Here is a 27,047-nt window from a genome sequence, read left to right on the forward strand (position 1 = left end):
GATATTTCTTAGTTTTCTCCTTTTTGAGTCCACCTAATGTTTATATTTATTGGGCGGTGTATTTTTACTCATCTCTTCGAGTCATTACTGGAGGAGAAAAATTAGAAAGCCCTCTATTGAATTGAAGATTTTTTTTTTTGCATGTGTGATTCTTTACTCAATCTTGATCATGATATACCATTAAGGCCTAGTTTTCTTCTACTTTAATTTGATTATCTGGGAGTATTCAAGGCCTATCCAAAACTTCACGCGTCATAGTTCAAAGCTAGCAACTCTGTTGAGAATCTTTGGTGTTTCTTTTTATGGTCTTGCAAGCACAATGTGTAGTTGTAGGTTGTCTTGCATCAAATATAATCATGGATTGGTGCTTCAACCATAAAATCCAGCTACATATAACCTGATTTGTACATTTTCCTGATCACCCCAGATTGTACTACATCAATTACACTAGAAGGTTCTTCAGGAGTGAAAGAACAAATCCGATTTATGCTGATTTAGATATGCATTCAGTAGATTGAGTTTCTTGTTAAATAAGATGAAGATGCATCTTTTTCAAACTAGGAGCTATTTGGAGGTGGCCTTTGCTAGCAAGGCTTCTTTACCAGAGTTAATGCTAATCACTCTTTTGCATTTATTTTTATCACCAGAACTGTTTCATAAATCTTTTCTCTAATCATATTACAATTCATAAACAAGCCATGAGTTCATATTCTTGATATTCAATTTCATTGATATCTTCCTCCAAGAGAAAAAAAAAACTACTTTTGATTTTTTGATTTTTGATTTTTAGCTTTCCACACCTTCATTTTACCAGCACCAATCTCCAATTTATTGCATTGTTTACTTAATTTACTGTCTGAATAATTATGTTCTTGTTACAGGTTCGTTTGCATCTTCTCACTGCAGTATTGAAATGTTTCCTAAGAAGACCACCTGAAACTCAGAAAGCCTTGGGAGCTGCATTGGCTGCTAGTCTTGCAGATTCTCACCAGGTGCTTTTTGGCCTATCCATCAAGAAGTTGAAAATGTGCCCAATTATTTTAAGAAGTTTTAGAATTTCTCTACAGGAGTATTCTACTATATGGTCATTTGACTGCAGGATGTTCATGATAGAGCCTTATTCTACTATAGGCTTTTACAATACAATGTATCTGTCGCTGTGCGTGTGGTGAATCCTCCCAAGCAAGCAGTTTCAGTCTTTGCTGATACTCAGAGCAGTGAAATCAAAGATCGTATATTTGATGAATTTAACAGCTTATCCGTTTTATATCAAAAGGTGCTCTCTCTCTGAAAAAATTGCAAACACTTTTTTTGAGAAGTAAAGATTGTGGAAATATTTGTTGCATGTTACATGTGAAACTACATTTTTTTGGTTATTATGTCAGAATTTCGTGCATGGAATTGTTTTCTTGGAAAAATGTTTTTGTTTTTTTATGGAAAATGGTAACTTTCATTAAAAATAATGGATAAAGATTACAACTGCTACCATCCAAGGGCGGGATGGGGGATCCTTTGATAAAAATTCTCATAAACAGGCCCAAAACAACTCCCGCCTATTGACTCCTTGCTTAGCTAAAGCATCAGCCGTATCATTTGCTGATCTTCTTGCCCAATTAAACCTCACCCCAATCTCCCTTGCTAAGCTCAAGATTTCTCTTAGCTGTTGTCTGAAAAGCCGGGTGACCAAGCTTCTAGTTTGCAACCAGCCTATTACCAGTTCGGAGTCTCCCTCCACTTGTAACTGTTGCATTCCCCATTGCTTTGCCAATCTGAGACCTTGGAGTAAAGCAAAAACTTCTTCCCTTAAGGAGTCTCACACTCCTATAGGGCCTGAATATCGGGCCAGCACTCTACCCCCCTCTGAAAGCATCCCCTACACACCCGAGGGGCCTGAGTTGCCTAGAGAGATTCCGTCGAAATTCAGTTTCCCTCTAAAGCAAGGTGGCGGGCTCTAACTTTCCTAAACTGAAGGAAAGAAAGATGAGGAACCAGCTATGACATTCCATTCTCTAGTGAAGTCAGTAAGGGAAAAATCTTTAAAAGCTCCGAAGCTTTCAGCCAATGTATGATCCTGGTGGTGATGCCCTCTATAAGTGCTTCTTTGGATCTTTCCTGCCCTTGGAAGATCCTATTATTTCTCTCCTCCCACATTGACCATATAACAACTGCTCTTGTTGTTTTCCACATCACCATGCCTCTTTTCTTTGGTAACTGGAAGAAGCTAGAGTCAAAATGATTCCGCACACATGAAGGAGGAGTCCGCCAGCAACCAAAGAGAGAGGTGAACCAACCCAAATAGAAGAAGTAAAAGGACATGAAATAAATAGATGAGCTACTGTCTCACCACTCATCAAGCAAAGGCAACAAACATGTGGTGAAAGGCACCAATCTTTCCTTTTTCTTTGAAGTACGTCCAAAGTGTTAACCTTTTGGAGAACCACTTCCCAGCAAAAGGCCCTAACCTTTGGTGGGACAGGAGTATCTCACACTTATTTTGTAGGGAAAGGGGTAGGAACAACAACAAAACTAAGTAAAGCATTGAAAAATGAAGAGCAACAAAATAACCCTAAGGAGGACTATGACCATATTCTATTATTTGGGTAAGGCTGGTCTAGAAAAGCAGCACCCAACAAAGAGAAGAGCTCATCTGCAAAGGCCACTACTGTGTCCCTCAACCCTCTCCTCAGACCTAAGTCACAAGAACCCTCATTCACACGAATAGAGGAAATACCTTTAATTTGTTTAAAGAAAGAGAATACATAACCGGGAACCTATCCTTAAGAGTAGCGTCCCAACCTGAGTGTCTTCCCAAAACAAAATTTTGTTACATGGGCAAGCATCATACCTTTTTAAAGGTTGAAAAGATGGTAGGACTCCAACTATTGCTTTCCAGGGGGATAAATGAGAGGCCTTGGGGTTGACACCAGCATCCCATCCATTTGTTGCCATACCATGAATGCTCACAAACACATAATGCCACAAGCTATCTTGCTCTATGGGAAATCTCCATAACCACTTTCCTAACAAGGCCAGGTTTCTTAACCTAATATTACCAATGCCTAAACCCCCATCCTCCTGCTTCCTAGTGACAATCCCCCACTTCACTAGATGATCGTTTTTTGAATCACACGGTTCCCAAACAATGTCTCTCATCAGTTTTTCAATTTGACTTGCTACCTTAATAGGAATCTTGAAAGTGACAAGAAATATACCAGTAGGTTGGACAAAGTAGAGTTGATTGGAGTGATTCTATGTCTACCCCCTAGTGAAATGTAATTTCTCTTCCAACCTGCTAATTTCTTTGTGATTCTTTCCAAAACTGGGTGCCAAAAACTCTCTAACCTAGGATTACCCCCTAGAGGCAAACCCAAATATACCATAGGCCAATCACTTACCCCATAGCCTTGAATGTTGCCATAGGTAGCACCTCTTCTTCTTTCCTATTTATTCCCGCTACACAGCTCTTATTCCAATTGTCTTTTGTTAGAGCTAGCCGAATAAGGGTAAAGTCATTTTATTTCTGTTAAGTTATGTGCTTATGTGGCAGTCTTAATAGGACTTCCTGTCCCATACTTAAGCGGGGGCAGTTTAGTCTTTGTACTACTAATTAGAGGCTAATCCATATTAAGGGTCGATTGATAGGGTTTATTCTATCAAGTTCGACTATTCTCTTCATCTTCATCTTCTTCTTCTTCTTCTTCTTCTTCTTCTTCTCTTCTCCTGGTTCGAACTAGAGCAGGACGTTGCTCTCTAAATCTCCTCACAGATTCGTGACCTCATTTTTTTTCTTCTTTCTGGGCTGAAAAATGGAGAACACAGATTTGACCTAGGTCTGAGAACACCTCAGTTCTTCTTTCTCTACGCAGAACCTGACTGTTTTTTCAAGAGAACAACTTCAGAAGTGGATGGTTGACTGAAATCTCTCCATCGAAGGTCGGTTAGCTCTTTTTTTTGTGTTATTGGTATTTCTAGGTTGAAAGCCTTCAAAACCTGTGGGGACTTATCAGAACCTAGAGAACTAGGTTCTTTGTAGCCTTGGTTCTTGGAAAAAGGTCCAAGAACAAGCTGTATTTACAGTGGCCGAATGGTGTAAGGGTATGTTTGACCCCTTTTTTTTGTTGGTTTGTAGTTGTTTTGAAGCCCTTGTTGGTCACAAGTGACCTGAATTGAATGACAGGTTACTGCAGTGGCAGTAGTTGATGTTTTCTTTGGACTTGTAGTACCCTCTGGAAAGGTCAGACAGATCTGTACCATGTGTGACAGCTATGGTTGTGCGGTGGTGCTTGTGATGCTCAATCTTTATTGAACAGCTTCAAGAGGGCTTGTATGCAGTCAATGAGTTGCTGAATTAATGTCAGTGTGATTCATGATTTTGTGAAATCAGTAGTGGTGTGAACAAGAACAAAAGTTTGTGTACCTATCAGCTGTGTTTGGGGACTGCTGTAGTGTCTGGAACATCAACCTCCTAACAGCAGTACTTAGTTGGCTACTGGGAATTCAGATTAGAAGTAGCATTGTTAGAGCATCATGGCAGCAACTGGAGATGGTCGTAGTGATCAGAAACCTAGTGGTGATTCCCTCTAACTATCTGGGTGTACAGATGACTTCAATTAAACTTAATGGTGAGAACTATATACCATGGGCCAAGTCAGTGGAAGTTTTTCTCAAGGCAAAGAGGAAAGTGAAGCATGTGAAGGAAGATAAACCACATGCTGACTCTTCAGGGTTTGATGACTCAGAACAGGAAGATGCCCAAATCATGACATGGTTATGGAATAATATGGAACCCAAAATAAGTGCCAAGTTTATGTTCTTAGATACAGATAAGGACATATGGGAACATGCCAAGAAGCTTTATTCTGGGCAGCATAATACTACAAGGGTATATCAGCTCTATCAGGAGTATTTCGATCTGCAGCAAGGGAATAAAACCCTAGAAGAATACTATGTCAGTATGAAGTGCCTCAGAAATGAACTCAATGTCTATCATCCCCTCACTCCAGATGTTAAGGTTCGGTAACAACAGAGGGAACAACTAGATGTCACTAGGTTCTTAGTGGGGTTGAAATCAAAATATGAACCAGTTAAGGCCCAAATATTAGGGGGCTCTACTCTTCCTACACTTGAGGAAGTGTTTGCACGACTTCGTAGGATTTCTTTGGGGCCTATAGAGAACCCCACACAGTCTGACAGATCGGCATTTGTGATATAGCAAGAGGAGGTGGACGTGGTACTAAAGGGGGAGGATATGCCTCCCGAGGTGGTTGTGGTCGTTCCGTATTTGGTCGTGGTGGTGGTCGTGACTCAGGGGGAGGCCGTAGTAAAGGAAAAAGTAAGTCCACAAGGAAGTGTACCCATTGTGGCATGGACGGACATTTAGTGAATTTCTGTTATAATCTCTATGGCCCTCCTTCTACATGGGTCAATCATGCAGTAGCTGGTGGGGTTGATGTCAGTGATAACCAATAGGTAGATCTAACTCCCTCCACATCTACATCTATTTCCGGGAAGGAGATGGTGAGTGTACCACGTGATGAGTATGAGCAGTTCCTCCAGACTACTTCACAACATACTACTGCCACCCTTGCCCAATCAGGTATAGCTTGTCTGTCATCCAAACCCTCTCCTTGGATTATTGACTCCGGAGCCTCTGATCACATGATCGGGACTCCAGGTGTGTTCTCTTTCCTCTCTAAAACTTCCACATCTTAAACTGTTACCCTTGCCAATGGTTCCTCTTCTCCCATCTGTGGTGTTCGTAATGTTGACACGACTTCTCTTTCTTTATCATTTGTTCTATATGTCCCTAAGTTTCCATTCAATCTTATGTCTGTTAGTAAATTAACCAAAACTCTTAATTGCTCTATTACATTTTTCCCTTCCTTTTGTGTTTTTCAGGATCTCAAGATTGGGAAGAAGATTGGCGGGGGCATGAGGCTGGTGGATTGTATTACCTTGACAGTGGTGGTTCGTCAGTTGCACTTCAGACTTCACTCACTCCTCTACAGTGGCATTGTCAACTAGGACATCCATCTCTCAAGGCACTCAAGATACTGGTTCCGTCTTTGAGTCATTTGTTGTCTTTACAGTGTGAGCCATGTCAGTATGGGAAACATCGCCGTGTTCCCTTCAGTCCTAGAGTTGAAAGTCGTATGTTGAGTCATTTTGCTTTGGTTCATTTAGATGTTTGGGGCCCGATTAAAATAGAGTCTTATAACGGTTACAAGTATTTTGTCACTTTTATTGATGATTGTTCAAGGATGACATGGATTTATTTAATGAAAGAAAAGAGTGAATTATTTTCCATTTTTCAAAAATTCCATGCTGAAATACGTACACAATTTGGTGTTCCAATCAAAGTTCTTCATTCAGATAACGGCCATGAATACTTTCTTACTTCCTTTCAACAGTATTTAGAACAGCATGGCATCATTCATCAAACTTCATGTGCATCCACTCCCCAACAAAATGGGGTGGCTGAACGAAAGAACCGTCATCTCCTTGAAACTGCTTGGTCTATTCTTCATCATATGAGTGTTCCTAAACGATTTTGGAGTGATGTTGTACTTACTGCGTGTTTCCTTATTAATCGGATGCCCTCCTTCATTCTTCATGGTCGGTCTCCTTTCTCTATCTTGTTCCCCACCTTGTCTCCCTTTCCATTAACACCTCGTATCTTTGGTTGTGTGTACTTTGTTCACAATCTGAGTCCTGGAATAGACAAGCTGGATGCACGCTCTATTAAGTGTGTCTTTCTTGGCTACTCTCGGACTCAAAAAGGGTACAAGTGTTATAATCCCATTACTCGGAAGTGCTATGTTTGTCCTGATGTCACCTTTTTTTAGTCTTTCCCCTTCTTCTCGGGACCTGAAGTATCCGTGTCTTCACCTTTGCTTCCTCTTCCAGTCAGTGATCCCGTTCCGAGTGTTCCAGTTGGGGTTGACCCTTCACCTCCTCCAGTGTAGATCCCAACTGAACGACCACCGATTCGGCACGTGTATACTCATCGACAGACACCGGCTCCTCCAGCTTCTACCTTGTCTACGGATCTTGTTGTTGCTCCTGTCCCTGAACCTTCAGGACTTGATCTTCCCATTGCTTTATGAAAAGGTAAACGTAGTTGTACCCTCCATCCCATTTCCAATTTTGTTTCAGTATCTCGCCTTTCTGCTTCACATCGCCAGTTTGTTTCACTATTGTCATATATTTCTATACCTAAGAATGTCCGAGAGGCTCTTAGCTTACCTGGGTAGCGGCAGGCGATGGAGGAGGAACTCTCTGCCCTTCAGCATACTCACACGTGGGAACTCACTACTCTTCCACCTGGTAAGCATGTTGTGGGTTGTAAATGGGTGTACATAAATACTTGTCAGATGGTAGTGTGGAGCGTCTGAAGGCCAGACTTGTTGCTAAAAGTTTTTCACAGTTGTATGGAGTGGACTATATGGAAACCTTCTCAACAGTGGCTAAGATTGGCTCTGTCCATGTCTTAATTTCCCTGGCAGTTATGTATGATTGGCCCTTGTTTCAACTTGATATTAAAAATGCCTTCCTTCATGATGACCTTATGGAGGAGGTATATATGGAGCAACCACTTGGGTTTGTTTCTCAGGGGAGGATGGTAAGGTGTGCAGACTGAAAAAGGCAATTTATGGGTTGAAACAATCGCCTCGTGCTTGGTTTGGGAAGTTTAGTGAAGTGGTGAAGAATTTTGGAATGAAACAATGCCAGGTTGACCACTCAGTGTTCAGCTATGATTCAGAAGCCAGAAAGATTTTATTAGTGGTCTATGTGGATGATATTGTCATAACTAGTAGTGACAAATTGGGGATCGATAAACTAAAGGTCTTTCTGCAAAATCATTTTCAAACAAAAGACCTTGGGACATTGAAGTATTTCTTGGGTATAGAAGTTGCTAGATCAAGACAATTTGTAAACCTGTGCCAAAGAAAATATGTTCTTGATCTGCTGGATGAAACATGACTGTTAGGTGCAAAACCGGCTGAAACTCCCATGGAACCAAATGCTAAGTTGAGCAATGATACAAGGGAAATATTTGATGATCCTGGAAGGTATAGATAGCTAGTGGGGAAGCTGAACTATTTGACTATCACGAGACCAGACATCTCCTTTGCAGTCAGTGTGGTGAGCCAATTTATGCAGAACCCTCATATACCTCACTGGGATGCAGTTCTTAGAATTGTAAGGCACCTGAAGGGAGCTCCAGGCCGTGGGTTATTGTACAAACTAGGAGGAAAACTTGAAGTAATTGGGTATACAGAAGCAGATTGGGCAGGCTCTATGTCTGATAGAAGATCTACTACAGGTTATTGCACATTTCTTGGAGGAAATCTTGTGACATGGAAGAGTAAGAAGCAGATGGTTGTGACAAGAAGCTGTGCTGAAGCCAAATACAGAGCCATGGCACACACTACATGTGAATTAGTATGGTTGAGGAATCTCCTACAAGAAATTGAATTCTCCATGGATAGACCTATTAAATTGTACTGTGACAATCAAGTTGCACTCCACATCTCATCCAACTCGGTTTTTCATGAGAGGACAAAGCACATAGAGATTGATTGCCACTTTGTGAGGGAGAAGGTCTTTACTGGAGAGATAAGCACAGAACATGTGGGCTCAGGTGATCAGTGGGTAGATTTGTTTACAAAAGGCTTAAGCTTAGGGAGAGTGAACTATATATGTAACAAGCTGGGATTATATGACATATATTCTCCAGCTTGAGGGGGTGTGTTAGAGTTAGTCGAGTAAGGGTAGATTAGTCAATTTATTTCTGTTAAGTATGTGCTTATGTGGCAGTCTTAATAGGACTTCCTGTCCCATACTTAAGTAGGGGCAGTTTAGTCCTTGTACTACTAATTAGAGGCTAATGCATATTAAGGGTCGATTGATAGGGTTTAATCTATCAAGTTCGACTGTTCTCTTCATCTTCATCTTCTTCTTCATCTTCATCTTCTTCTTCTTCTTCTTCTTCTTCTTCTTCTTCTTCTTCTTCTTTTTTTCTCTTATCCTGGTTCGAACTACTGTAGCTATAGAACAAACAACTTTCAAATTAGAGACTAGGAATGGCAATTTTCCCCATCCCCGACAGGGACCTGACTTCCCTGACCCCATTAGGTCGGGGATGGGATTGTTTTGGTGGGGTGGGGACAGGGACGGGGATCAATAGGAATCCCTAATCGAGGTCGGGGTCAGGTATGGGGATTGAGGTCCCCACCCCACCCAGCCCCGATTATATATATTAAATATATATTATTATATTATTTGTATATATACATATATCAAAACATATTTAAAACATTATTTTTATTTTAAAATATTTATTTATTTTAAGTAAATTTATTTTTCAAATAAAAATTGTTATCTAAAAAAATTTTGGGGATTTGGGTCCCCATGGGGAACCCATCCCCGTCGGGGATCAGGGATGAAGGACAAGTTTTACCCCCAACGAGGATCGGGGATGGGGACGGGGAATATGATCCCAACCTTGAACCCGCTCCATTGCCACTCCTATTAGAGACCCTCTCGAAGTGTGTCACTAAATGTTTCAAATTCTCCATCTCCATTGGTTTCCCTTCACAAAATAGAATGATGCCATCTGCAAGGTGTACTATTTCTCAGTATCAGGCCTTCTAGTATTCCCGTGAGAAGAGCAAGTATTTTGTAATGTAAAGTCTTTCTATAATCTAGAGGATTTTTCACTAGTGCAGAAATCACAAATGACTTTAGGCATTTGTCCTCGGTGTATGATCAAGATGACAAAATTTAATGTTTCTTATTAGGGCGGTTCCTGATAAAAGATGCCCTTGTTAATAATAGTTGATATTTCTTAAAGAGTTCCCATTTCATCAGAGTGTAATTTGGCCATAAATGGTGGGTGTGCTCCATTTGTCACATAATGGGTTTGCCTAAATTATTACCCAAATATAAACTTCTAACCAGTTACAGGTTTAAATGTATTTTTTTCTTTATATTGGTTCTTCGTTCTGTGTTATAGCTATCTTCATCCATATTTTTTTGATAGATAAGTTATCTTCGTCCATATTTAAATGTATAAAGGATTTTAGGTAACAGACTCCATATCTTACAATCATTCCAACTTCCAAAAATACTCAATTAGTGGCTTTTGGCATTCTCGGTGTTTGAGCCAGACGACAAAATATAAACCTGTTTCTAAATTGAATATTACCATATGTTTCATTGTATATTCTTTCTTCTACTAGCTTATATCCTGGTTTTCCTTCTTTTTTTTTTGAATGCAAAGGGTTGCAAGAAAAATTACTGTCTGACTGGTTTAAGATCTTGCAGCCTTCTTACATGTTTAGTGATAAGGAACACCGGGGATCATTTGAGTTTTCGGAAGAACTTGGAAGTTTGTCTGTTGGAGAATCTGCAGAAAATGTAATTCCAGCCCAGAGGGTGGATGCAGATGACAATGATCTGCTGCTTAGCACCTCTGAGAAGGAAGAAAACAGAGCTCCTAGTAATAGTGGTTCTGCATACAGTGCTCCTGTATATGATGGTTCCATTTATCTTCCTGCTTCACAGACACAACCAGAACCAACATATCCCAGCCCAGCTTTACCAACTCCTGCTTCACAGTCTATCTTAGCCATTGATGACTCACTTGGTTTAGGTCTACCACCTGCACCTGCACCTGTACCACTGCCACCACCTTTAATGCTTAATCCAAAATCTGCATTAGATCCAACCACCTTCCAGCGAAAATGGGGCCAATTATCATTATCTCTGGCACAGGTTTGCTTCACTTCAATATTCTTAATTATAACTATGTTGTTAAATATAGATAAATTTTAGCCATTTTTTTAAAGCATGCATGATGGATGTCTTTCCGAGCTCCATGTTTGGTTGCATGGGTTTTTGTTTTTGTAAGAACTTAAGATTCCCATCTTTGGGATGTTCCAATGATTAGCTATGCCAGGGTTGATGAATTTGTCATCTTTAACTTTTTGTCATCATTGTTTTGGTTCTGTTATAAAATGATTTGTTCTTGTTTTGACAGCTGTGTTTAAGTAGTTCGAACCAGTAGAGAGTAAGGGAGAAAGAAGAAGAAAAAGGAAAAAGAAGAACAGTCGAATCTCATAGCCTAAACCCTATCAGTCGATCCTAATATGAATTAACCTCTAATTAGTTGTACAAAGACTAAACTGCCCCCACTTAAGTATGGGACAGGAAGTCTCTATTAAAACTGCCAATTAAGCACATAACTTAACAGAAATAAAATGACTAATCTACCCTTATTCGGCTAACTCTAACACACCCCCTCAAGCTGGAGAATATATGTCATATAATCCCAGCTTGTTACAAATATAGTTCACTCTCCCTAAGCTTAAGCTTTTTGTAAACAAATCTGCCCATTGATCACTTGATCCCACGTGCTCTGTGCTTATCTCTCCAGTAAGGACCTTCTCCCTCGCAAAGTGGCAAACAATCTCTATGTGCTTTGTTCTCTCATGAAAAACAGGGTTAGATGAGATGTGGAGTGCAACTCGATTGTCACAGTACAATTTCATAGGTCTATCCATGGAGAACCCGATTTCTTGTAAAAGACCTCTCAGCCATACTAATTCACATGTAATGTGTGCCATGGCTCTGTATTCGTCTTCAACACTGCTCCTTGCCACAACGGTCTGCTTCTTACTCTTCCATGTCACAAGATTTCCTCCAAAAATGTGCAGTAACCTGTAGTAGATCTTCTATAGACACAGAGCCTGCCCAATCTGCTTCTGTATACCCAATTACTTCAAGTTTTCCTCTTGGTTTGTACAATAACCCACGGCCTGGAGCTCCCTTCATGTACCTTACAATTCTAAAAACTGCATCCCAGTGAGATATACGAGGGTTCTGCATAAATTGGCTCACCACACTGACTGCAAAGGAGATGTCTGGTCTCGTGATAGTCAAATAGTTCAGCTTCCCCACTAGCCGTTTATACCTTCCAGGATCATCAAATATTTCCTCTGTATCACTGCTCAACTTAGCATTTGGTTCCATGGGAGTTTCATCCGGTTTTGCACCTAACAATCATGTTTCATCCAGTAGATCAAGAACATATTTTCTTTGGCACAAGTTTACCCCTTGTCTTGATCTAGCAACTTCTATACCCAAGAAATACTTCAATGTCCCAAGGTCTTTTGTTTGAAAATGATTTTGCAGAAAGACCTTTAGTTTATCGATCCCCAATTTGTCACTACTAGTTATGACAATATCATCCACATAGACCACTAATAAAATCTTTCCAACTTCTGAATCATAGTTGAACACTGAGTGGTCAACCTGGCATTATTTCATTCCAAAATTCTTCACCACTTCACTAAACTTCCCAAACCAAGCACGAGGCGATTGTTTCAACCCATAAATTGCCTTTTTCAATCTGCACACCTTACCATCCTCCTCCTGAGCAACAAACCCAAGTGGTTGCTCCATATATACCTCCTCCATAAGGTCACCATGAAGGAAGGCAATTTTAATGTCAAGTTGAAACAAGGGCCAATCATACATAACTACCAGGGAAATTAAGACACAGATAGAGCCAATCGTAGCCACTAGAGAGAAGGTCTCCATATAGTCCACCCCATACAACTGTGAATAACCCTTAGCAACAAGTCTGGCCTTCAGACGCTCCACACTACCATCCAACAAGTATTTAATAGTTTACACCCATTTACTACCCACAACATGCTTACCAGGAGGAAGAGTAGTGAGCTCCCACGTTTGAGTATGCTAAAGGGCAAAGAGTTCCTCCTCCATTGCCTGTCGCCCCCCAGGTGAGCTAAGAGCCTCTTGGACATTCGTAGGTATAGAAATAGATGACAACAGTGAAACAAGCTGGCGAAGTGAAGCGGAAAGGCGAGAGACTGAAACAAAATTGGAAATGGGATGGAGGGTACAACTACGTTTACCTTTCTGTAAAGCAATGGGAAGATCAAGTCTTGAAGGTTCTGGGACAGGAGCAACAACAGGATCCGCAGACAAGGTAGAAACTGGAGGAGGAGCCGGTGTTTGACGATGAGTATACACGTGCCGATCGGTGGTTGTTCATTAGGGATCTGCACTGGAGGAGGTGAAGGGTGAAACCCAACTGGAACACCCAAAACGGGATCGCTGTCACAAGTATGAGGTGTTTTCTTCCAAGGCTCAGTTTGGAAAGAGTACAAATACAAATATGTACAGTGTAAATAGATTCAAAATATAAGGTTTTGCATTACCATTGTTCTGCTTCTAGAAGAATGTAATCAACCTGATTAAACAGAGAAAGAAAAGCACAAGGAAAGGAGTTTGAATATGTGAAATGAAGAATAATAAACAATTTGCTTATTATTCATGTCTCTGTTGTGTACAGAAAATGGGAACAAATTTGGAAGGAAATGTCCTATCAGCTGCTGCAGAAGACTGCTTCTGGACTTCAAAATTATTAATTTCGAAGATAAAAATGGTTCCAAAGGACTCGATATATGGTTGAATTTGTAAGCACCACCTAAAACAAAAAGCTCCTAAAGTAACAGGACCCTACCTAAATAGTCCAGGTTCCATTTCTGCTGTGGTTGTAACCAGGTCCATACAGAAAAGAAAACGGCTGGCTGCACAATGCCAAGAGATAAAATAATGTGTAGAGTAGTGAAAACAGATCATTTGGAGATGCAATGAAAATGGGCTTGTGTAGATGTGCCCTGTTATTCTTGAATTTTGAAGATTGTGACAAGATGTTAATGAAATGATTTCAAGCATCTTTGTAAATTCGAGAATTGATCCCATCTCAGTGTGATAATGATTTAAGGCCTGCCTCTAAATCTTCCAAGTAATAGTGAGTAAACCATCTATGTCAATACAATCAAAATCAAGCCTTAGTTCCAAATTCTCTCTGGCATTGACAAGCATTGGATCCACTAAACCCCCGTTCATCTCTTGCCGCTGTTTTACTGTTGTTTCTCTCTCTATTAGTTCTGTGATTGCGTCCGCGCTACATGATTGATGTAATTTGAAACCATAAAGTGGGCTCTCCTTTGCTTGATTTTTCATTTTAAGATGAAGGATCTGAGCTAGTACTTCAGAGTTGAAGTCACGGAAGTAGAAGAACTTGGTCACCCTTCTACAGAAGCCTTCATTAGAGGAGATTGAACATTTCATTGGCTCACTGTAGCCAGCAAATATAACAACTTTTCCACAATCCATCATAGACATGATCTCCTCTAAAGCCTCCAATCCATAGTCCTTGTCATCAATTTTTTGCAAGGGTATCAACCGATAGGCTTCATCCACAAAAAGATATCCTCCTGCTGCTTCTTTTATCTACCAATTGGTATTTTACAACTTAGTTTCCATTTGACTATTAAAGAATTCAAATCACAAAATCTGATGGCATAAATGGCATACCTTTCTCCTGGTCTTTGGTCCTGTTTGCTACACAAATTCTCCAACCAGATCAGTTCTTTGCACTTCTGTAACCTTGTCAGTAGGTAAAGTCCCCACCATATGGAGCAGTTTTCCAAGGAGTCTGGCTACCATGGTTTTACCTGACAGATATAATAGTGCTCTCAGTACTTAGTAGCAGTGACGACAATTTTGTTATTTAAGTCTTACCATTTGTCAATGATGAATTACCAGATCAGATCATTAACTATTAATTAAAAAGAAAGTTACAATGTCAATAAATTCAGAGCACAATATACACAAGGCCCATCATTCAAATATAACATTTTATGCTATGTTCAGTAATAGATGCCATACATTACTGGCCCTGTATAGCATGCCAGTCATGAGATGGTACCTGCAATTCAGTTAATATGATATGACAAGAATGCAAATTAAAACAAAAAATCATAAAATCCTAACCATCCATCTATATTTTTTCCTTTTTCTAACAATTCGATTTGAGATTAAAAGGTATTCCAGGAGACTTCATTGAGCAGGAGGATCACTAAGATTTGCAGAATGCTACAAGCCTTTCTTATAATCTTATATGTATATCATATCCATATATGTCTTGTCCACCAAATTACCTATTCCTGGATTGCCAAGGAATGCCATGTGAGAGACCTTCCGTGCAGCAACCTTAAGCCCTAGAGCTCTACGCTTCTCATCCATGAGCATTCCCTTTGCCCATTTACGTAGTTGTTGCTTAAGTTCATTCAACCCCACGATGTTCAACAATTCCTGTTCAAGTTCTGCCATCTTAGCTTTTGTCTTACTGCATGCTTCAATTGTTCTGTGCTTGTGCTGCTCTTTAAGATGCCAATGCAGGAGTTCTCGCAAATTCTCACTTTCTGGGCCTTGTGAGAGGTAATTTAGAGGAGTCATGCCCTCCTGTAGCATGTTTAACCAGTTCTTACTAAGTCTGTATGAACATAAGCTGGTTGATAGTTCTAAATTTGATATGTAATATAAATTGAGCATACATTGTCCTCAACACTGCAATCAACATTGTAATCAAGAAGCATTTTCACAGTTAAACAATTGTCAGCCATGAGTGAGGACCAAACAGCAAGATGCAAGGGGTCATACCATTCTGCATTAATAAAATATGAACAGAAGCAGCAAATTTTAGCACACGTCCACATTCATTGAAACAGAACAAATAGGGAAAATAAGAAGGAAATGTACATTAGCTTTAGCCTCCACAGTAGCACCGTGATGAAGAAGTAGCCTTGCTGCTTCACGGCATCCATTCTTTGCTGCCATGTGCAATGGAGTTTCCCCATACTGAGAAAGCCACATCTCGAACCATGAGATCAAAATTCAGAGAAAAGTCACTGTAGTTGATTTCTGGAAGCAGTTACCCACCATATTCTTAGCTTCCAACTTGACCTTTTCAGGTCCTTGCCAATTGAGCAAAAAATTAGCTATCTCAACATTATTGTAACCAGCAAATACATGAAGTGGTGTCTGCATTATCTGCATATGAAATATAAATAACTAGAAGAGAATCCAAAATGAGGAATTAGCTGTCCTATTCATTCAAAGATTCACCTAGAAGAATAAAACCATAGGAAAAACTGTGGATTCAATGTGGATTTTTTTCAAGCCAGATCCAAAATTTGCATATCAAAATTTCTTACCAGAATTTAAAGCCTAACAAACAGAAAATCTGGAGTGATACACAACCAGAAAATATGTTAGCTTGGGAATTTTGACCTTTTTTTGTTGTTTGTGCAACTTGTGAGTTGTGATTACAGAACAATCAATGTTTTAAATGCATTGAGGCTATCTGAGGTGATGAATGATGAATCATAAAAATGCCTCGAGGATCAGCTTTCCTCTTCACAGCTGAAAGTGGTCAGTGGTCACATCTTCAGATGCTATATTTGTGTGCATGTGTTTCCAACATATTAGTACTTGTTTATTTTACATTTAAATCATTTTAATTTCTTATTAAATGGTTTGTATGTATATGATGAGTTTTTTAAGAGCTCCTTACATTCTTGCAGTCCATGTTTAAGCAATCATTATCATTAATATATACTAGTTCCAATACATAGTTAGGATGTGTTGTGGGTCACGGTGCGCTAATTCACCAGCCCTAATATGTCAATTTTCAGTTCGGGCTGGGTCCTGGGTTAGACAGGTTGGGCTTGAATTTCGGCCCAGTCTGGGCTTGGGCTTTTTGTAGAGTGACGAATGAAATGCGATTCCATCCGGCAAGCTCTCAGGTACTGTTAGCGGTAGGGTGCACGTTGGGCAAGTTGGGGCGGGTTTATGGTTAACTCAGGCTCAATCCTAAAATTTGGGCTTAAGGTCCGAGTCCAGATTAAGGTCAAGCCCAATCTCCCCAAGGCCTCAGCCCAAGTCTGACCTGCACTGTAATTTGATGTTCTTGGGTTGGGATCGGGCCCGGGTTGGCCAATGAACCCGCTCTACATACAGTCATAGGTATGTAGAATATATATAGTTTCACTGAGTTTGGGCTACCTAAAGGCTAAACAAGTCCGACTTATTGGGCCAAACCCAGCCCGTGTAAAATTTCGGGCTGGGCCCGCCCAACTTGCAGTCTTGCACCCCTAGTCTGCGGCCCTGATCAGAGACGAGTAGAGACTCTGAGCCTCACATCTTGGTCCGGTTTTTAGGATTTCAGTAGCAGTTGGGAAATGCCGCCAGAACGCGGGAGACGGTTTTTAAGACGTATAAGACACCCTGCAACTCGGGGGGCGTCGTCGTCTTGAAAGTATGACGACGTTACGACCCGACACCAGAAAAAGAAAACTTGCTGACCAACATCACTCTCCCTTCCTCCCTCCCTCTCTTGCTTCTTGTTCTTCTTCTTCTCCCAGAGAGATGCGGTCGCCTCAAGATCAAAGCTCTGCATCTACCAAACCTACTACCATCCATAGCTGTGCGCAGTCGGGTGATCTTCTCGCCTTCCAGACTAAGCTCCAAGAAAACCCGTCACTTATCAACGCCCAAAATGCCGTCGTAAGCTCTCTGTTCCCTCTCTCCTCCTCACACACATGACATACATTCTCTCTCTAACAGTCTCACCCATTTTTTGTTCAACAGCCTATGGTTTTACATTGTACGAAAAATGGATCATTAGGCGTTCCTTTTCTTATTTCTTGAATTTCTTTCTTTTCGGTTCTTGTGTATTTGTTATAGACGATGATCTAATATGGGTTTTTATGTTTCCGTCGCCTCTGCTGCTTTTCTTTGAATTTTTGGGGATGTTATGGTTTTGATTAATTATTATGCATTCGTTGTTTTGTGTTTCTTTAAAGAGGGTTCTTGTTTTACTGTTTTACTCTGAAGGTCTTATGACTATAGATTCTAATATTTGGACGCATTCTGTAGGTTTGATGTTTCAGTTTCGTCTTTGAATTTTAGGTTCCTTATAGGTTTTCTTTGCTGTGTTGAACATCATAGAGAAAAGATCTGAAGGGCATATGTTTGCATTGGTCTATTCGGTTTTCTTTTGTTTCTCTTTTTATCGTTTTTGAACTGTGATTCGAGGGATATTCTGACTCGCTTGTTTTCTTTGGCGTTCTGGGTTTTCTGTAGTTTCCTAGTTTCATTCTTCTTCAGAAATTAGTTCCCATCATTTTCCCATTTCTTTTAAATACGCATCATTCTTTTTTTTTATTTTTTTTTCATTTTCTAACAGTAAGGCCATCCTTAAAGCATTGATTGTTTGATTCATCTTTCACTTCTTTCCACACTTGAGTGATTCTTTTATCTGAATTAGACAAACCTCTTATTCCTATTTGTCTTTCATTAGTAGGATCTAGTTTTGCTCACCAATTAAGTCCTCGAATACACTCAATTTGGTTCTCTTTGTGTTTTGGAAATTACATATGATTTTCAGTTTCCATTTTTTCCCCTGCACAAGATAATGCAGATGAATCTCACGTTCTATGAGCTTGATTTTAACTTAAATGTTTCAACTAAAGCTCAAAGCTTCAGTACTTATCTGTCCCCATTGTCTTTATCTTTGACATAATAAATTAGAAACACATAGCTGTGAACCAAAAGGGTAGGTCCTTCCTTTAGATCATTGAAGCTTAAGCCGCATAAGTTTCAATTCCTCAAGAAATGCATGGAATTAAAATGAGGAAAAGTATAGAAAAACGAAAAAGATGTTGATGTTTTTATATAGGGAGATCATATATAATGGTAATGATTGCTTAAACATGGACTGCAAGAATGTAAGGAGCGCTAGAGAAACTCATCATATACTTACAAACCATTTAATAAGAAATTAAAATGCTTTAAATGTAAATTAAACAAGTACTAATATGTTGAAAACACATATACACAAATATAGCATCTGAAGATGTGACCACTGACCACTTTCAGCTGTGAAGAGGAAAGTTGATCCTCGAGGTATTTTTATGATTCATCATTCATCACCTCAGATAGCCTCAATGCATTTAAGACATTGATTGCTCTGTAATCACAACTCACAAGTTGCACAAACAACAAAAAAAGGTCATAATTCACAAGCTAACATATTTTCTGGTTGTGTACCACTCCAGATTTTCTGTTTGTTAGGCTTTAAATTCTGTTAAGAAATTTTGATATGCCAATTTTGGATCTGCCTTGAAAAAATCCACATTGAATGCACAGTTTTTCCTATGGTTTTATTCTTCTAGGTGAATCTTTGAATGAATAGGACAGCTAATTCCTCCTTTTGGATTCTCTTCTTACTTATTTATATTTCATATGCAGATAATGCAGACACCACTTCATGTATCTGCTGGTTACAATAATGTTGAGATAGTTGATTTTTTGCTCAATTGGCAAGGACCTGAAAAGGTCAAGTTGGAAGCTAAGAATATGGTGGGTAACTGCTTCCAGAAATCAACTACAGTGACTTTTCTCTGAATTTTGATCTCATGGTTCGAGATGTGGCTTTCTCAGTATGGGGAAACTCCATTGCACATGGCAGCAAAGAATGGATGCAGTGAAGCAGCAAGGTTACTTCTTCATCATGGTGCTACTGTGGAGGCTAAAGCTAATGTACATTTCCTTCTTATCTTCCCTGTTTGTTCTGTTTCAATGAATGTGGAAGTGTGCTAAAATTTGCTGCTTCTGTTCATATTTTATCAATGCAGAATGGTATGACCCCTTTGCATCTTGCTGTATGGTCCTCACTCATGGCTGACAATTCTTTAACTGTGAAGACGCTTCTTGATTACAATGCTGATTGCAGTGTTGAGGACAATGTATGCTCAATTTATATTACATATCAAATTTAGAACTATCAACCAGCTTATGCTCAAACAGACTTGGTAAGAACTGGTTAAACATGCTACAGGAGGGCATGACTCCTCTAAATTACCTCTCACAAGGCCCAGAAAGTGAGAATTTGCGAGAACTCCTGTATTGGCATCTTGAAGAGCAGCAGAAGCACAGAACCATTGAAGCATGCAGTGAGACAAAAGCTAAGATGACTGAACTTGAAAAGGAATTGTTGAACATCATGGGGTTGAATGAACTTAAGCAACAACTACGTAAATGGGCAAAGGGAATGCTCATGGATGAGAAGCGTAGAGCTCTAGGGCTTAAGGTTGCTGCACGGAAGGTCTCTCACATGGCATTCCTTGGCAATCCAGGAACAGGTAATTTGGTGGACAAGACATATATGGATATGATACATATAAGATTATGAGAGAGGCTTGTAGCATTCTGAAAATCTTAGTAATCCTCCTGCTCAATGGAGTCTTCTGGAATACCTTTTAATCTCAAATTGAATTGTTAGAAAAAGGAAAAAATATAGATGGATGGTTAGGATTTTATGATTTTTTGTTTTAATTTGCATTCTTGTCATATCATATTAACTGAATTGCAGGTACCATCTCATGACTGGCATGCTATACTGAGTCAGTAATGTATGGCATCTATTACTGAACATAGCATAAAATGTTATATTTGAATGATGGTTCTTGTGTATATTGTGCTCTGAATTTATTGACATTGTAACTTTCTTTTTAATTAATAGTTAATGATCTGATCTGGTAATTCATCATTGATATATGGGAAGACTTAAATAACAAAATTGTCGTCACTGCTACTAAGTACTGAGAGCACTATTATATCTGTCAGGTAAAACCATGGTAGCTAGACTCCTTGGAAAATTGCTCCATATGGTGGGAATTTTACCTACTGACAAGGTTACAGAAGTGCAAAGAACTGATCTGGTTGGAGAATTTGTGGGACAAACAGGACCAAAGACCAGGAGAAGGGTATGCCATTTATGCCATCAAATTTTGTGATTTGAATTCTTTAATAGTCAAATGGAAACTAAGTTGTAAAATATCAATTGGTAGATAAAAGAAGCAGAAGGAGGAATTCTTTTTGTGGATGAAGCCTATCGGTTGATACCCTTGCAAAAAACTGATGACAAGGACTATGGATTGGAGGCTTTAGAGGAGATCATGTCTATGATGGATAGTGGAAAAGTTGTTGTTATATTTGCTGGCTACAGTGAGCCAATGAAACGTGTAATCTCCTCTAATGAAGGCTTCTGTAGAAGGGTGACCAAGTTCTTCTACTTTCGTGACTTCAGCTCTAAAGAACTAGCTCAGATCCTTCATCTTAAAATGAAAAATCAAGCAGAGGAGAGCCCACTTTATGGTTTCAAATTACATCAATCATGTAGTGTGGACGCAATCACAGAATTAATAGAGAGAGGAACAACAGTAAAACAGCGGCAAGAGATGAACGGGGGTTTAGTGGATCCAATGCTTGTCAATGCCAGAGAGAATTTGGATCTTAGGCTTGATTTTGATTGTAGTGACACAGATGGTTTACTCACTATTACCTTGGAAGATTTAGAGGCAGGCCTTGAATCATTATCACAATGAGATGGGATCAATTCTGGAATTTACAAAGATGCTTGAAATCATTTCATTAACATCTTGTCACAATATTCAAAATTCAAGAATAACAGGGCACATCTACACAAGTCCATTTTCATTGCATCTCCAAATGGTCTGTTTGCATTACTCTACACATTCTTTTATCTCTTGGCATTGTGCAGCCAGCCAGCCGTTTTCTTTTCTGTATGGACCTGGTTACAACCACAGCAGAAACGGAACCTGGACTATTTTAGGTGGGGTCCTGTTACTTTAGGAGCTTTTTGTTTTAGGTGGTGCTTACAAATTCAACAATCTATTGAGTCCTTTGGAACCATTTTTGTCTTCGAAATTTATAATTTTGAGGTCCAGAAGCGGTCTTCTGAAGCAGCTGATAGGACATTTCTTTCCAAATTTGTTCCCATTTTCTGTACACAACAGAGACATGAATAATAAGCAAATTGTTTAGTATTCTTCATTTTACATATTCAAACTCCTTTCCTTGTGCTTTTCTTTCTCTGTTAAATCAGGTAGATTGCATTCTTCTGGAAGCAGAACAATGGTAATGTAACAAGGCTGCACTTTTTTTTTTCTCTCTTTGCTAGCATCTCAAGGAAAATGTTCACAAATGTTTTTAGAAATTAATTTGAAAACGATGCCTGACATGAAGTATTTAGCCTTAAAAAAGCAGGTGTTCATGTAAACATGATTGCATCTATATTTTAGAGTATTGAACTGCAAGCTCATGTTGATTTCTTGATACTAACAAAATTGATGGCCGAACTTAAAAGGTTAAAGCAACCAGTCTTGTGACAATAATTTCCGGCGGAGGTGCATGCTGGTACAAGCAACCAGTATTGAACTGCGATTACAATAATTTCCGGCGGAGGCATTCCTTTGTAGTTTGTAAGGTTCACAGACGCTTACAAGCCCAAATGACCATGGACCAGTGATGGCAAACCAAGAAACAACCAGATAAGAGTTAAGGACAAGAAAATGCGATTTCCTAAGATGCCCCATCCCCATAGAAAAATCAAGAATCCTCATCAACCATCAATAAAATAAAAGCAAAAACCCAGAAAAAATGATAAGACAGAGAAGTTTCTTCTGTGTTTTGTCCCCCAAAAGAGAGAAGCTTTGCCTATGCTGCAACCCTCATTTGGATCATGGCTTACAATAACTTCTGTTTTGTCCTTTGTGCATCGCGAGGGAAGGCAAACCATAGAGGCCAGATATCAGTTTGGAAGGAGTATAAACAGGGGCGGACCAGAAATTTTTTATTAGGGGGCCAAAACTTATGAATGGGCCATAGAGGACGAACCATTGGGTAGGAAGTGAAGGGGGTGGGGGGGGGGGGGGGGGGGAATCATGACTCCCCTGGTACTCTATACGAGGACCTGCATAGAGTACTCTATACTTCCCTGCGTCTCAATGCTTGATCACATTAGAATTAGATGCAGAAACCACAACCAAGAAAAAAAAAAAAGGAAGATAACTTGCAGAATGCAGTCTCAAATAGCTTCAGTTTCGCATCGCGGCACGATGCCCGGATGCCGTTGGACATATTAGTTAGTGAGCTCCAGTTATAACGGAAAGGCGGAGAATTCTAGCACGTAAACCATTTCTTAACACCATAGCTCTGTTACTTGTGGCCTTTTTTATACTCTCGCCCATGTCCTTTTTGGCTTTTCCCTCTACTTTCAAATTCTCTGAATTTACCAAAAGCCCTCGTCACTGCAGTCGCTATCTTTGTTTCACAAACCCAAAAGCTGCCTCAGATACAAACCTCTTCCTCTGCAGGAATTGATCTAAAAGTGTCGTTTCCAAAGAATAACATTTTATTGATATTTTCAAAGAATAACATTTAACAAGGAGAATTTTAGTGCTTCATTGGTCAAGGCTTCGCAAGGAAAACAAATATTCAGTTGCTAGGTTAGTCTACTTGCATATTTATCCAAACTAAGCCCAAAATATAATGCAACCAACAAAGAGAAATACCCGTTTTTTATTATGGATCTTGACGAAAAAACGTATTCTACAAAAAAATGTCCATCTTTTCTCTTCTTTTCTTCCAAGGGGCTCTGGGTTTCTTTGAATGAGGCAAATTGCATCAAGACTTCAAGTAATGCAAGAAAACAAAACTAGCAGCTGACCAAGGAAAAAGATGAGAGAATAAAAAACTCTATCCTCAATTGAGCCCATGGTGAGGAGAAAAAGGAATCATTACAACATACCAAACTTGGATAATGCAGATTGGAACAAAGCTGAGAAAGCCTGAGAAGTACTTTGATCCTCAGCTTTGATTTTTATCTGTGCCTTTGATGATGATGTATTAAAAATACATTCTACAAGAAAGAAACCTGCTGATTCCTCTGCTTTCTGTGCAAAAAAGAAGAACTTGAAGTTTGAAGTTTGACCACCTGAGGCAATGCAATGGATAGAATGACCTTGCATGTGCCGGATGAGGACTGGAGGAGTCGTCAATGCTGCAGCTCCTTGAGGGCTTATGGAGCATTCCTGCATGAATGGTAAATTGTTTTGACAAGATATCAATGTATGGAATGACTTGAACAAATTATTTTTTGGATGAATGGTTCCCTCAAAGACGAATTAGTACAGAAGTACGAGTAGAACAAATTAACAGAACCAAGACCAAGATAAAGGAAATACATCTCTGAAGTGAGGGATATCATGGCTAAATAATAAACAAATGCTTCTATAAGAAAGAAGAGAACAAAACAGCCCTGTTAGCGTGCACTAGGCACTGCAGTTTCCACTTTTTAGAAGGATAGACAAGAATTTGGTAGACTTCAGGTTTTAGCTATAAACAATCGATAAAAATATTATAGAAGTGTTGACTAGATACTTGAGGATCACAAAGAACGGTGGACTGATGATTAATTTGGTTGATCACAGAGTTATTCTAAACTTTTATTTTTCTGTGTTAACCAAAGCACTAATAGACAATAGATGACCTGACTATACGTGCTAATCATTGGTTGCATGGGAATCTTATTCTAAACCCTGGTCAGCTAATCATTGGAACATCCCAAAGATGGGAATCTTAAGTTCTTACAAAAAACAAAAACACATGCAACCAAACATGGAGCTTGGAAAGACATCCATCATGCACGCTATAAAAAAAATGGCAAAAATTTATCTATATTTAACAACATAGTTATAATGTTTCCTAAGAAGACCACCTGAAACTCAGAAAGCCTTGGGAGCTGCATTGGCTGCTGGTTTTGCAGATTCTCACCAGGTGCTTTTTGGCCAATCCATCAAGAAGTTGAAAATGTGCCCAATTATTTTAAGAAGTTATAGAATTTTTTTTTACAAGAGCGTTCTACTAAATGGTCATTTAACTGCAGGATGTCCATGATTGAGCCTTATTCTACTATAGGCTTTTACATTACAATGTATCTGTCGCAGAGCGTGTGGTGAATCCTCCCAAGCAAGCAGTTTCAGTCTTTGCTGAAACTCAGAGCAGTGAAATCAAAGATCGTATATTTGATGAATTGCAAACACTTTTTTTGAGAAGTAAAGATTGTGGAAATATTTGTTGCATGTTACATGTGAAACTACATTTTTTTGGTTATTATGTCAGAATTTCGTGCATGGAATTGTTTTCTTGGAACGATGTTTTTGTTTTTTAATTAGAGATTCTGTACTCTTCTCACACTCAGTATGCTGATCTTGAAAGAAATTTATTAGAGATTATATACTCTTCCCACACTGAAAATCAGCCTAGTCACCTCCTCACTCTTAGGCCAGTGCTAGATTTCTTCCTGATGTTTAATGACAGCTTCAGATCATTATCTGGTCAGCCTCCTGCGGCTGGCATTGGGGGAGTTATTCTAAACAGAGGGGGCTATGTGATTTGGGCTTACAGCGGTCCTGTTTGTGCTGTGGATGAGTCTGAAGCTGAAGTCAAGGCATTAGTGACTCGTCTGAGAATTGTTAGATCCCTTTAGGTGAACTCTATTCTCATCAAGGGGGACTCTAGGAGTGTTATTAATTGGGCCAAACATGCGGATAAGTGCCCTTGGAGGCTGGGTCACTTATTGAGATTTCTGAAATTTCTTCTCTCTTTTGTGGTTTTAGATGGATTCCAAGGGAGCTGAACTCAATTGCGGGCCTTTTTGCTAAATTTGGGGTGGATAGGAATTTTTTGTATAGTGAAAGCACTTTGCCCCCTTAAGTTGGGTGGTTTTTAATTGCTTTGTTTTGTTTGTGCTGTTTGTACATCCTCTCATGTACATCCCCCTCCACCTTTTTGCCTCTTTGAACAAAACAGCTACCTCTCAAAAAAAAAGAAAAAAAGAAAAAAAAACTAACATACTTGCACAACAACTGTTTGTGTTCAATTTCACAAATATGGGCCAGTGTTGCTAGCTCACCTTCCTAGAAAATTCCTCACCCTCAATAGAAATGCCCAATAACTTGCTTACCTCAACTTCCATGTTAACTACCTCTTCCCAAGTCTAGTTCACTCTGCACAGCATGAGTAACATCCATGATCAACTCCTTATCTTTAAAGGAATTAGTTGAGATCTCCTCACCTCTTCTATCTGTTTCATGTAAAGGCTTTGTCCTATATTTTCTGATTCCAAAAGCCTGGCTTAAAAGGTCTTTTGAACCCCCTCCAGCATCAAAATGTGGAAATTTACCAGCATGGTGGGATATCTACTTTTGGTCGTTTAAAGATGCTTAGTCCATAAAGCCTGTGTATATTCCTTGTATACTTTGGCTTGTTCTTAGTTGGTTGGATATTTCTTAGTTTTCTCCTTTTTGAGTCCACCTAATGTTTATATTTATTGGGCGGTGTATTTTTACTCATCTCTTCGAGTCATTACTGGAGGAGAAAAATTAGAAAGCCCTCTATTGAATTGAAGATTTTTTTTTTTGCATGTGTGATTCTTTACTCAATCTTGATCATGATATACCATTAAGGCCTAGTTTTCTTCTACTTTAATTTGATTATCTGGGAGTATTCAAGGCCTATCCAAAACTTCACGCGTCATAGTTCAAAGCTAGCAACTCTGTTGAGAATCTTTGGTGTTTCTTTTTATGGTCTTGCAAGCACAATGTGTAGTTGTAGGTTGTCTTGCATCAAATATAATCATGGATTGGTGCTTCAACCATAAAATCCAGCTACATATAACCTGATTTGTACATTTTCCTGATCACCCCAGATTGTACTACATCAATTACACTAGAAGGTTCTTCAGGAGTGAAAGAACAAATCCGATTTATGCTGATTTAGATATGCATTCAGTAGATTGAGTTTCTTGTTAAATAAGATGAAGATGCATCTTTTTCAAACTAGGAGCTATTTGGAGGTGGCCTTTGCTAGCAAGGCTTCTTTACCAGAGTTAATGCTAATCACTCTTTTGCATTTATTTTTATCACCAGAACTGTTTCATAAATCTTTTCTCTAATCATATTACAATTCATAAACAAGCCATGAGTTCATATTCTTGATATTCAATTTCATTGATATCTTCCTCCAAGAGAAAAAAAAAACTACTTTTGATTTTTTGATTTTTGATTTTTAGCTTTCCACACCTTCATTTTACCAGCACCAATCTCCAATTTATTGCATTGTTTACTTAATTTACTGTCTGAATAATTATGTTCTTGTTACAGGTTCGTTTGCATCTTCTCACTGCAGTATTGAAATGTTTCCTAAGAAGACCACCTGAAACTCAGAAAGCCTTGGGA

At 39.2% G+C, this 27,047-nt stretch overlaps 1 protein-coding gene and 1 pseudogene across 2 annotated transcripts; one reads left to right on the forward strand and one right to left on the reverse strand.

The window, feature by feature from the left end:
• The first annotated feature begins 885 nt into the window (after nt 1-885).
• Nucleotides 886-21,827, forward strand: LOC148842675 (uncharacterized). 2 transcript variants are annotated; one of them, XM_088957723.1, is made up of 9 exons: nt 886-992; nt 1,100-1,276; nt 10,330-10,779; nt 19,195-19,305; nt 19,387-19,485; nt 19,581-19,691; nt 19,784-20,087; nt 20,572-20,711; nt 20,796-21,827. In XM_088957723.1, the coding sequence occupies exons 3-9, from the start codon at nt 10,339-10,341 to the stop codon at nt 21,330-21,332; spliced, it is 1,743 nt and encodes a 580-aa protein (XP_088813849.1). In that variant the 5' UTR covers nt 886-992; nt 1,100-1,276; nt 10,330-10,338; the 3' UTR covers nt 21,333-21,827. The 2 variants fall into 2 exon arrangements, with proteins under 2 accessions (XP_088813849.1, XP_088813848.1); XM_088957722.1 differs by lacking the exons at nt 886-992; nt 1,100-1,276; nt 10,330-10,779 and adding an exon at nt 17,100-17,448.
• Nucleotides 13,799-14,413, reverse strand: LOC148842676 (protein CfxQ homolog; annotated as a pseudogene).
• Nucleotides 21,828-27,047: the final 5,220 nt, after the last annotated feature.

Source organism: Nelumbo lutea, chromosome 8 (genome assembly GCF_056320005.1).
Source record: "Nelumbo lutea isolate HS-2025 chromosome 8, American lotus-T2T, whole genome shotgun sequence".
NCBI classification, from domain to species: Eukaryota; Viridiplantae; Streptophyta; class Magnoliopsida; order Proteales; family Nelumbonaceae; genus Nelumbo; species Nelumbo lutea.